At 37.2% G+C, this 12,321-nt stretch overlaps 2 protein-coding genes across 2 annotated transcripts; one reads left to right on the top strand and one right to left on the bottom strand.

The window, feature by feature from the left end:
• Positions 1–245: 245 nt before the first annotated feature.
• ccdc43 (coiled-coil domain containing 43) lies at positions 246–4,092 on the top strand. The gene is made up of 5 exons (XM_079456728.1): positions 246–823; positions 1,246–1,336; positions 1,502–1,637; positions 1,765–1,814; positions 1,978–4,092. The coding sequence occupies exons 1-5, from the start codon at positions 650–652 to the stop codon at positions 2,163–2,165; spliced, it is 639 nt and encodes a 212-aa protein (XP_079312854.1). The 5' UTR covers positions 246–649; the 3' UTR covers positions 2,166–4,092.
• Positions 3,791–11,942, bottom strand: moto (minamoto). The gene is made up of 8 exons (XM_079456727.1): positions 11,698–11,942; positions 10,926–11,039; positions 10,358–10,512; positions 9,856–9,966; positions 7,666–9,346; positions 7,339–7,473; positions 7,031–7,211; positions 3,791–5,099 (listed from the first exon to the last, which is right to left on the bottom strand). The coding sequence occupies exons 1-8, from the start codon at positions 11,701–11,703 to the stop codon at positions 4,897–4,899; spliced, it is 2,586 nt and encodes an 861-aa protein (XP_079312853.1). The 5' UTR covers positions 11,704–11,942; the 3' UTR covers positions 3,791–4,896.
• Positions 11,943–12,321: the final 379 nt, after the last annotated feature.

The raw sequence follows: 12,321 nt of genomic DNA on the forward strand, positions 1-12,321 counted from the left end.
AGACCAGACAACACTATTAGACTGGTTTAAGTGACGTTTTCAACAGGGTTGACATTAAAACAAGTAACAGCATTCGTATTGCTTGTGTAAATTTGGCATGATTTCTCGTAACATTTTTGCTAAAATACCCTTTTTCACACAACCAAAAATATTAAGTTACTGCATACAGAGATGTATTTCTACGCACACAAAAAAGTACACTACCTGAATATGTATATTTAATCCAGTGTTATGTAGCAGTTTATGATCGCGCCACCTGACGCCAAAATGACTTAGTTAGTAGATAGTGCTCTCTAGTGGTGCGATTCGGTTTAAACACGGCTCCAAAATACGACCGAAATCTCCACAATTACTATTATTCAATGTAACTGTATATTCATTTTACTCTATTAACAACCCGCGTTTATATATTTGAGATATTTGAAAGCTTTACGACACTGAAATGTTTACAGGAACGACAAGCAAAAATGTAATGCAGTTGGGACGCAAATGAACACGTTCACGTAAAAAGCGAATAAGCCAATCATATTCGCACATTGACTCGTTTTGCAGATCATTTTCTTTTGCGTAGGAACGTGGTGAAGCACATTTCTGCCCGGCATACTCCGCGGACACACCCGCCTTATTATCAGGACCTCGGCCAAGCAAGATGGCGGCGCCCGAACAAATCGTTGGAGAGTTTGAAAACTGGTTGAACGATCTGTTGGACTCTCTCGAAGTAGACCGAGAAGTGTATGGCTCATATATACTCGGTGTCCTGCAAGAAGAGGAGAATGATGACGAGAAAAAGGACGCTTTACAAGGCATTCTCTCCGCTTTCTTGGTCAGTGCATGTCTGTGGATGTCACTCACACGCGCAACTCGGCTGTCAGGATTTGTACGAGCAGTCCAGCTGTTATAAATACTGTTAACTTCGCGCATGGCTGTTGCGAGCTGGTCAGAACAAATAAACGAATTTCACCCATGACTGAAATATGTTACTAGTTTAAAAGCCCTTTATCTGCTAATCTCAATACTGAAACTTCATCTCACTCCTGTTGCCCGGACACTGTGTTTTCAAAACACACTCGATATAAAAACGTGCACTGCGTGACTTTGGACCTATAGGCAATTGCGATGGGACTGTTTAATCAAAATTGTGTCAGTAATTGTAAATACGGCGTTTCTGTGACAGCCTTAATGTAGTATTTTCTATGGAAGGATTAGAATTGAATTGCTAATTTGCGTATTATTTTGTCGTCACAGGAAGAAGACACGTTAGATGAGGTTTGCCAGCAGATCTTACAACAGTGGACTGAGTACAGCAGATCTACAATGAGGCGTCATCAGACAGAATGTAAGTGAGAGGGATGGAAATGGAAAAGGTGAATCAAAGTAACTGCACTCAGCAATGTTAAAGGAAAACTCAGTTCATTTGTAAATAATGAAATTCGTTGGATATAGAATTCATGAAATAAGGTCACAAAATGAGATTCACAGGAAGATTCTTCTCTCTTTGCAGATGAGGTTCAGGCCATTGCCAGTTTAATAGAGAAGCAGGCGCAGATTGTAGTTAAACAGAAGGAGGTGTCCGAGGAGACCAAGAAGAGTAAAGAGGCTTTGCTGGCCCAGTATGCTAACATCACTGATGAAGAGGAATATCCTTTTGATGTACATATTTTTCATTGTGTAGATATTTATACTCTTAAACATAACATCAATGCATTTTATCCAGTCACAGTTCTGTTTGGATTCAGTGTGCAACCGTTTCTTTAACATTTGTACTGAAGATGAGGAAGAAGAGCAAACAGCTTTTGGAATACCCAGTGATAAGTGTATCCTTTTCACACCATTGCTCTGGTATATAATTGTATAAAATCTTGTTAAGATTGCACACATTTCTAATAAGATCAATTCTACTATTTGAGTACACGTTAAATGGTTAGATAATGAAGTTGCATACCTATCAGATGATGTCCCCTTTACTGACAGCCTCAGCCCTGTTCAAAAACACCAACGTAGAAGAAGTTCTGAACCGCCGCAAACATCAGCGTGACCAGGCCAGAGAAGACGCACAGAAGAAGAAAGAACAAGATAAAATGCAACGTGAGAAAGACAAACTGTCGAAGCAAGATCGAAAGGAAAAAGAAAAGAAGCGTACACAGAAGGGAGAGCACAGGAGATAGAGATGCATGCAGGAAAACTTTTATAGATTATACAACGGCTATACAAAAAGTGAGAGTATAGGGGAAACATGAAACCTCAAAAGACGCTGTCTTGACTAACAATATTTGCATTCTCTTTTTGGTCTGATATTATCTATTGAATGATAATGTAGGGCCTGAGACACTTTCTAAGCTTTTATAAAACAAACTAGCAACGGGGTGAAGATTGTGTCATGGACCACTTTTTTCTTACAGGTGCTGATTGCTGTGCTACTTATTTAGGTGTGACTATCACAAAACATGTAAAGACCATATTTAACTCCAAAATAAAACAGTTTTGCTGAAATACAGACCGTTTAGGACTGTAAAGATTATAAATAATACTCCAAAAAGCTCAAAAAAACAATAGCAATCATTTTACTTTTGATTTTGGGGTGAAATGTGAGCTGGATGTGTTTTCATGAAAATCACACTTTAATACTTACCAGGTGGTAACCAACATGCTTGTCTAAAAACAGTAATTCCCTTCTTCATGCCTTGAAGGAACCTGTTTTTTTTATTCTCCAAAGGCTGGTAATAACACATTGGTGATATTTGATTCACCTTACCGTACTAGTTAAAACCTGAAACCATTGGAAGCCTTCTTGTCCTGTAGCAATATATCGAGGGCTTGCAGCCAACCCAAAGATGGAGAAATCACTTGCTAGGGGTTGGTCTGAACTATTATAAACAAACCACTTTTGGTTGATGTTTCTGTCTACTTTGTCATTGATGTTTGCAGTAGAATAGTGAATTTATGTGATGTTATTTCTGGAAAGTGAGAAGTGTGTGTGGTCTTTCAGCTATCTTGATGCTGCTACATATTGTGCCAGTTCCTTAAAGATTGCCCTGTCATATACAGTGTCAGGCTTCATCATAGGCAAACAAATATCTTAAGTTGCTAGTTTATTTTTACTATTAAAAGCATATGATTTCAGCCCTCTTTTTATTCAATAAGTTTTGTATGCTAAAATATCCCAAAATTGGTATAATAAATTAAGTGTCAACGAACATTTGTGCTCACTTTTGACTAATGTGACCATTTAACTTCCTCTCTAACTCGTAGGGTCATTTCCCAGATAGGGATTGAGACTAGTCTCAGACTAAAATAAATGTTAGAGCGGTCTAAACTGAAAACACCACCTTAAAGACAAACAAAATCTTAAAATACATCAGTGCTGGCAAAAAACACTTAAACATCCTAATTTAACAATGTTAAGGTTAAATCAAATGATGTCCTATACTCAAATGTAAGTTTAATTTAATTTCAAATATTTTATATTACAGTTATACTTCAATAAAACTATGCAAATATATTATTTAAATTCAATGGCTAATATAAAATGTTGAAAGTGTAGAATAATGTTGACTCTGATAATGCTGTGAATCATAAATTTTTATAATGAATGATAATGATTTTTTGTTTCTCATATCCAGAAACAAATTTATAGTATAATGCAATGTAAGTCGCTTTGGATAAAACTGTCTATAGTTTGTTTGAAATAGTTTGTAGTATAAAAGTTTCAGTTCGATAGTCATTGTTCATTGATTCACGTTGTATTTTGAATACATTTTTAATGAAATAAACTAGTTTGATGTACCAGTTTGAGTTTTGGGACTGTTACATATCTTTAATAGTTTGACCAACAAATGGATGAGCAATGAGACAATGAAGTACACATGAATAATGACAGTCGGTAACATTCACAGGTAACATTCCCTTTATTTCAGTCCATAAATCATGTTGTTCTGGGCTTTTTAAAGGGGTATATATATGCTCATTAAATCCTCAAATGAGTTAAATCACACACACAGGTTGATGATATACATTGGAATATCTTGGGCTGGAAAAGATTTGAGATCAACAATTGTGAATAAATAAAATCCTGTTCAGATTTTTTGAAAATTTAGATACGAGTTGCTATTATCATTGTTTATCCAGCGAGATCACTAAAAACGAGTGCTCCAAGAAAATCATGCTCAAATAAATATGTAAAATAACAGGACAACATGAACACTTTCTATTGGTTATAAATATGGTCTAAGCTTTTGTGGATGTTTGTATCAGTGGACCTTAAATTAGGAGAGGATGTTGTTTCCTTTGAAGTAGACACTAATTAAACTGTCCAAAAACCTCTAACACAAATACTTTTTTCTGTTCAAAGCAAAACATATACCTAAAATTGTTTTGCTAACTATTTATAAAATTCCGGGGTCAATTAGGAAACAAAACCCCTGTATCCTCCAAAGTCACAGATGATACACTTGCTGCAAAATCATTATCACCATAAGCCAGTTAAAAGGTCCCTCTTTTCTGATTTCATCCCTCTCTTATCTTTAACTGTGACTCTTAAGCCACTCCCACTCATCTTTTTTACGTTACTCTATCAAAACATTCTTTACTGGGAGTTTTTATAGAGCCCATGGACATACAGTAACTCCATAATGATGTTATTGCCATAATTCTAAGCACTATATTTTGGAGAATTTGATTGTGATTAGTGATTTCACAGAAGAAAAAGAATAAATATTAAAGAACTGAGAATTCTATTGGCTGCCCACAACTGAGCCTAATATATCACTATGGTAGAATAACTTAAATAACTCTATTTATCTATTCATCTTAAAACACAATCTGATACAACTTGTGACTTGTTTGACAGACCGAAAGATATTATTCAGTGTCAAACAAAAAGACACATACAAACCGTGATCACAGGGAAAATAGTGCTCTCTCCAAGCTGCTCTGCTCAGGACTGTCTTGCCCAACAGGGGAGCGGGAACCTTTCTCTTGTTTTTCTTCTTGGTAACGGCTCATCTTGGGCACAGTCATTTGCAAAGCACACCAGAGAGCAGTACGGGCCTTTCGGGTGCTGCCGCACAGATCCCTCACTGCAGATGCCAACAGAAGTATCTCTGTGTGGAAGAAAACAACAGCATAAAAAACTTTTTTAAAAGACCACAGCTGAAGTACAATTTGATGAAAAATGTATTAATCAGGGATGCAAACTCATCAGGGTGAAAAAAGGTGACAATGATGCAAGACCCCCCCCCAGGCCATATATATATATATATAGAGAGAGAGAGAGAGAGAGAGAGAGAGAGAGATACTTAATCAAAACAACCTAACTGTTTAAATTATATTACTTGACATGCACAATAAAAAACTGTTTATGAAATTTACAAAAACTGAATAATCGGTTTTTGCCAATTAATGAACTCTTCAAATTTACTTCAAGGTGCTCTGTTCACACAACAGCTGAAGAGTCGCACCTCTAGTCTTATAATGAATGAACTGTCAAACTCGTATACTGTTTTAACAGCATGCCTGTGACAGATTTAGATAAAATTTTTACACAAGAGGTAGCGTTGTAATAACATAAGGTGCGATACTATCTGCAAGGTTGTACTAAAAACCAAACGCAACACTCACATCCATGCAGTATGTTTTACAAGAAATCTGGCGTTGTATTGTGGCATCTATGAAAGCTTGTAGACTATCACATTATCGTGTAATGCAGCTATTGTGTAGATAGATTGACTGTGAAAACATTACGAAGCAGTTTGCCATCAGCTCCTTTCACTCATTAGCACATACAACGTTACGAGGAGTGACGGGTGACATGACGGACTATTAGTTGTCCAATACAATTCCTTTTTTACATTAGGGGTTCTCCGTAAATGCAGTGATAGCGGTTATCACAGTGTGTTAACGTACTTACCCCATATTATGTTTCTGGGGTCTGCTTCATTCAAACCATTGCGTTTTTGCCTGCTGCTTAGTGACGATTGTGTTGAAGTTAGGCCTGTCGCGATAGTCAATATATCGACTTATTGCGCAATATATGCAAATGAGTTCGATAATTTTTGGTGCTGTGATATATTGAGATTGATTTTTAAAAATAATTATTATATTATTCTTTACATAAAATGTCACCAACATTTTACTCGATTGCGCTGCATCGTCTGCTCTCTGTGGTGGAGGTGGGGCTTCAGGCAGCGCGTCTATCCACACACACACACGTGAGAGGCGGAGGCGGCGGAAAGCGACAGGTGAAGAGAAGTGAAGCCACTGCGATGTAAAGTGCATCATGGCAACTACAGACAGTAAGTTGTTTTGTTCTAGTTTTTGTTAACTGCACTGCACTTTTTTAAACAAGGGTGTATTTATTATTATTTATTTGGGTTTCTTTAATTAATATTTTTAGACAATGTCTAAATATTCTTAAGAATAAAACGTTCTTTGAAAGAGTACTTGCATTTGTATGCTATTATATTGTAATACTGTCATTGTATAATTAGTAGCATTAAACAGTCTTAAAATGGCAATAATATCGCATATCGCAATTAATTTTGGAGCAATATATCGCACAACAAACAGTAGTTATCGCGACAGGCCTAGTTGAAGTAAGTCAGAAATGCAAAGTCAAATTGCTGCGTAATTCGACTAACGTTACATCTAATATTGATTCATTAGTTTATTAGCAGCATTCAAATCACAATCCGCAAACTGGCTACTAGTGATTCGTTACCACAACATCTGGACATGACTCTCATAATTTAATTCACTGCGACCCCGTCCAAAGACTCACAGACCCCCCCACCCCTCATTTTCAAAAACTTATCGGATTTACATGAATCGCAATAATGACCCATTTTGGATCCAAAGCAGTGAATTATGCTGAAAGGTGACAAGTTGAACAGACTTCTGTGATCCTCAACTGAGCAAATTTTCTGTCACGTTGCAGTCAAATTGAAGATAAGTGGAACTTTTAAAGACTGTGGCCTCACAATAATTTTTACACGATGTGTATTTTTTCTGTTCTTTTACTGTATGATTTACTAACCCCTCTCCTCTTTAAAGAAGGCCACTGGCTGCCTCTGTCTGCCACTGGCATTGATGAATTCATTTTTGCGGCGTGCCTGCGTGGTGTAGATGAACTCAAGATGCCTGTCCAGTGCTGAGCTGATATTGGCATGAAGTGGAAAACTACGCAACTGTTCCATCTTCCCTAGCAAAGTAGCCACCTACAAAAAATGCAATTTTATAAACTAGAGTATTTATATCATCCATGTGAACTGTATGTTAACATCACTTGATTGTATACTGTATTATCAAAAATGCAAGCTATGGGAAAAGCAGCTTAAAAGGTACCTTGGCATGTTCCCGCAGCTGGTCTACAATGAGTCTGTCCACTCTTGTGGGATTTGGAGGCATTTTGGGTAACGCACTACTGGTCACGACAGATACATGTTTTCCAGGATAACTCTTTATAAGGAAAGCTTCTGCCTGTCAGCATTAGAAAACACACACCAGTTACTAATCATTCTGAAAGGAGAACTGGTCGGCTTGCAAACAACATAGTAATTGGTATAAGACAGAAGGAAGTTCAGAACTTAAAATGTTTAAAAAATATTCTAATTTCCATATCCAAGAACAGAACCTCATAATATAATAAAGTTTCAAAAACATAACACTTACTTTCTTTCTTTCTTTTTCCAGCATCCTCCACTGCTCATAACCTTCCTCCAGATAATAGTGTAGCTGACTGTTAGGGCTTCCGAGTTCTTTGCCAAGTTTAGGTAAACTCATAGCAAACAGAAACCCAGGAAAAGACCCATCCCCCGACACTTGGCTCGGCACACTAACTTCTTGCAGGTAGGGTCTGAGGGTTGATATCTCTCCATCTGCAAGATGTTCATTCATTTTAGCATGGGGCACAGGGCCGTAGGGCAGAGGAGGTTGCGAGTGCATCGGGTAACAGGCATTTTTTCTAGGATCACCCATCTGATACAGGAAAGGGAAGAGTTGGGATGGTGTGGGTTTGACTGTGTTTGAACCAGCTCCAATATGTCCAACCTGTCCTGTGTACACATTGCCCACCCCCTGAAATATATTCTGGAGTCCTGGCTTTTTGTTAGCTTCTTTACGAAAACCCGCCGGAAGTTTGGACTTCATTCCAAATCGCTGTGTAAAATGGCCATTAACCATGGAGCCTGCCGACGACTTTTTCTCTAGAAGATCATAGTCTGAAATGTCCATATTTCCTACCCCATTTCTTAAACCGTCCAGACTGCCTTGGTTCATCCTGCGCTGTAGATTCCCTCCACTTCCTTGATTGAAATTATTTGGGACTCTGGCTGTTGACTGGTACAGCTGCTGTGAAGGAAGTATTGGAACAACCCCAGACAGAGACATCAGCTTTGCTAACCCCTGTGACTCAAGGTTATTGCCGGTATTACTTGGGATCCTGGTTTGGCTTTGATAGTGATTTGACACAGAATGCTGGAACTGATTTACACTAGTTTGTGCTGCACCCCTCCCTATCTGGCTGGCTTCTTTGTTTGGGTTCAGGGTTGGCAAAAAAACTTTAGGTGGCTGTTGTCCGAACCCCAAAAATTCATTTGTAGGAAAATAACTCTGTGAAAATGCCTTTTTGCTTTCTACATCAGCTCTCATTTGGTCCACGTGGCTGCGGGTTATCTCTCTCTTAAAATCTGGCATCTGAGTAATATAGTCTGAGATCATTTGGTATGGATAACTTGTCTGTTCTGCTATGTTTTCCTCATGATTCCTCTGGACCAGAAGCCCGTTCTGGCCTGAATCTCTGAAGCCACCATCCTGCTCTGTTAAAAGAAAGGCCTGTTTACCGATATCCTGCACAGAGAATGATTCATCTTTTCTCAGTTTTTCTTTGCTCACAGCTGTAAAGGCATGGGGGGACCTGAAAAAGGAGCCATCCATTTTGTCTGGAGGGTGACAGGAGTTGTTGACTGCACTTATGAAATCAGACAGGCAGTTAGTGCTGCTGCAGTATCCTTCATCCTTCTCGGGTGTTATATACTCAGGTTGCGTAATGTAAGAGCTTAATGCTGAGGGTGCAGTTAGGCCTGGGGGATGAGTGCGATTTTGAGGTGAGGAAAAATAGGCATCAGGCTCACTATTACAGGAGGCGAAATGGTAGGGCGTGGTAAAATCAAAACCATTGATATTCTGAGGTTCGACCCACTCATGAGATTCTCTGCCGATTGGTTTAGGATAAATCTGGTTTGACGGGAAGCCAGAGCTGGATGTCATCTGCACCTCATCATTATTAAAGTACTGCAAACTGTCTTCTCTCAATAACTTAGGAGACCACACGCCTTTCAGACTAGATGCCCTGCTAAAAATATAAATTGGTATGAATATATATATATATATATATGTATGAATATAAATATATACATGTACGAACAATTGATCCAAGTATTGTGTTGTTTAAACATGAATATGAACTTGTTTTCTTAGCAGTATTCAAGAACTGCAACCATTGCATGTTTTTTCTTAGTTTGTGCCCATTCAATTTTTAGCAAATACAAATTTGGGGGAAATTTGTCACTAGTACAGTGATCTTTTTTGAGTAGTCTCTTAATTTAATATTACATTTTTTCCAAAATGTTTCCTATAAATATTTAGAAATGATCTAAGACTTTATAAAACAAAACCTTTGATCATCAAAATCACATATTAAAATCAATTTTGTCCTGTCTGTATTCCTCCTCCACACTACGACAGGAAAACTGCGTTTTCAAATCCATCTACTTTCGAGTGCGATTTCGAAAAGCTATAGAAAAATATGCGTCAAACGAAAACGCATTAATGTGGATAGCGTCTAAGTCACGAGAATCTTACTTCTCAGAAAAGTATGAGTATGGGTCCATCGAATCTGGTTCATCCAAGATGTTTGACACTAATCCGTAAAGATCAGCTTCACTTCCACAGTTAGTGGCATCAATAGGCAGTCTATGAAAGACATACAACATTTTAGTCATATATAACAAAAATCCTTGGTAACACTTCAGTATAGGGGGCAGTTCTCACTATTAAATAGTTGTTGGTAGCATGTCTATTATTAGCTGTTTATTAGTACTTATAAAGCACATATTCTGCATGGCCATATTATCATCCCTAATCCTACCCAATACCTAAACCTAACAACTACCTTACTAACTATTAATAAGCAACAAATTAAGAGATTATTGGGGAAAACGTCGTAGTTAATGGTTTGTTAATAGCGAGAGTTGCCCCCTATACTGAAGTGTGACCAAATCTTTTGTCTCTTAACATCAATGCGCAAAATACTGAACTTATTTAATGCATAATATGATAAATATGTATACTAATAATAAATAACCTGTTATTAAGCATGCTTCGAGGACAATCCATTGATTTACAGTTGTCTTCCAGAGCTGGCCAAACTGTTTCAGGTAGTGGTGGATAGTCTTTCAGCAGAGAGTCTGACAATGAGTTGAAAGACGGAGAAAGGCCTCTGCCATCTTTAAAACTTTTCTGCAATCAAAGAAAAACACAATGAGCTAAGACAAAAGAAACAACAGTTTAGAGGCAGACTAAAACAGTTAACTGCATGTCAATTTGTTTAAAATTAATTCATATTTTAACTGGTAACAGCTCTCTATGGGAATGCCATTAATTGGAAAAGATATTTAATATTTAATAGCAGATACAAAATATAATTTAACTTTCGAAGATATTCACAATCATATTGTATATTTCAATATAGAGATTTATCTAAAAAACAGTTAGTACGGTTAGTAGTTACAAATCTTTATAACTACCCACCTATATTACACTCTCACATGGTTAATCAATAGACTGAATGGATTAATGTAATACGTAATAATGGCAAAACTCATTAATGATGAACACATGGTCACAAAGTCATTATGAAAGTTATTTTTCACCTGTAACTTGTATTGGGAAAAGTATGAGTCTGGTCCTGAATTTTGAAATTGAACAAAGTGATTTCTTCCTCCACTTGTACCCCCATTGACTTGACTTTTCCTTGCATTATTAACCTTAAACAGAGAAAAAAGGCAGACATAACTAACGTTAGATTATACATATCTAGCGTTACCTATATTTAATGCCACGACAACAAATGTATTGGTAAGATACGTCAATCAAAGCTTCAAATATTACTGATAAATATGACAATTTGTAGCGTATTAAACCATTACATTTAACCAGCCCTCGGAAAACATTATGGAAAAGTCTGATGTTAGCACAATAATCACATGAAGTGTTGCATAAAGGTAGCCTCAATTTAAACGTATATTTCATAACGTACAGATTTAACGTTAAAGGCAATGCATAGCAAAAATGCTGACAAGAATATACGGAATAAAGAACCAACTTAAACATATATTTGGCATTTTGGGCACTAAAGATACCTCGCATTTATCCACAAATATGTCTGCAAAGTGTCTTTTCTGTACGGTAACATTACATCACATCCAGTCAAATGAGGCCTAGTGATTTTCTTTCGCTTGATACGTCGATAACTTATCTGGTAATTTAGTTAATGGTGCCCTTTTTATTTGACTATACATACTTAACAGACCACATGAGAACTTTGAAAAGTATTGCTTCGAACGGTAACCAATAAACCTTTATAAATTATTTTGTAAGCCGACACAAATGTGAACCTGAACTTTTCCCTCAGAGTTGTCTTACCTCCATCGATACTAAATGTTGCTGGCAGCGGCCAATTGCTTCTCTCTTTAAACACCTTGTAATGTAATTTATGAATATAAGTGTCCACGATTGCTCAAATCAATCATACAGCAGATGAATTGCGGAAATAATTAAAGACGTGACCACATGAACAGACCAAACTTCTTCACATGAATCTGTCAAATGTGCTCCAAGACTGTTTGTGCCCGTTTTCTCACCATTCTACCCGCGAAGCAAAGCGTCTCGAGAGTTCAGCTGTTTGCTATATTTCTATTGGCTAAACCGGTTTTAATTAGCCAATCAAAACCTATCAAATGGTCGCCTGCGGAGTTCGTGCCTGCTTAGCAACGGGTACTAACTTTCTTAATAAACGGCGAACAAACAAAGACATGTATTTAAATTTGATTTTGAGTGTTGTATTTTCATGTATTGATATAATCTTATGATAATGTGACAGATTTATAAATTAAATGAAGGTAAAATAATAGGCGGGTTGAGGAAACAGCCGCAAGATGTCACTGCTCTCATACGTTTAGAGATGACTAGATGATAGCTAGCTAGCTAGCTAGCTAACTGGATGGATGGATGGATGGATAGATGGATAGATGGATAGATGGATAGATG

Source organism: Barbatula barbatula (genome assembly GCF_947034865.1).
Source record: "Barbatula barbatula genome assembly, chromosome: 5".
NCBI classification, from domain to species: domain Eukaryota; kingdom Metazoa; phylum Chordata; class Actinopteri; order Cypriniformes; family Nemacheilidae; genus Barbatula; species Barbatula barbatula.

What these genes read in the sequence shown, in the direction of transcription:
- ccdc43 (XM_079456728.1), top strand. Translation starts at nt 650, where the DNA reads ATGGCGGCGCCCGAACAAATCGTTGGAGAGTTTGAAAACTGGTTGAAC. An exon ending in GAGGCGTCATCAGACAGAAT is followed by an intron (nt 1,337 to 1,501) that starts GTAAGTGAGAGG and finishes CTCTCTTTGCAG; the next exon opens with ATGAGGTTCAGGCCATTGCC. An exon ending in AACATCACTGATGAAGAGGA is followed by an intron (nt 1,638 to 1,764) that starts ATATCCTTTTGA and finishes TAACATTTGTAC; the next exon opens with TGAAGATGAGGAAGAAGAGC.
- moto (XM_079456727.1), bottom strand. An exon ending in TGGAAAAAGAAAGAAAGAAA is followed by an intron (nt 7,474 to 7,665) that starts GTAAGTGTTATG and finishes TAATGCTGACAG; the next exon opens with GCAGAAGCTTTCCTTATAAA. An exon ending in CTTCTTTAAAGAGGAGAGGG is followed by an intron (nt 5,100 to 7,030) that starts GTTAGTAAATCA and finishes TCTTCCACACAG; the next exon opens with AGATACTTCTGTTGGCATCT.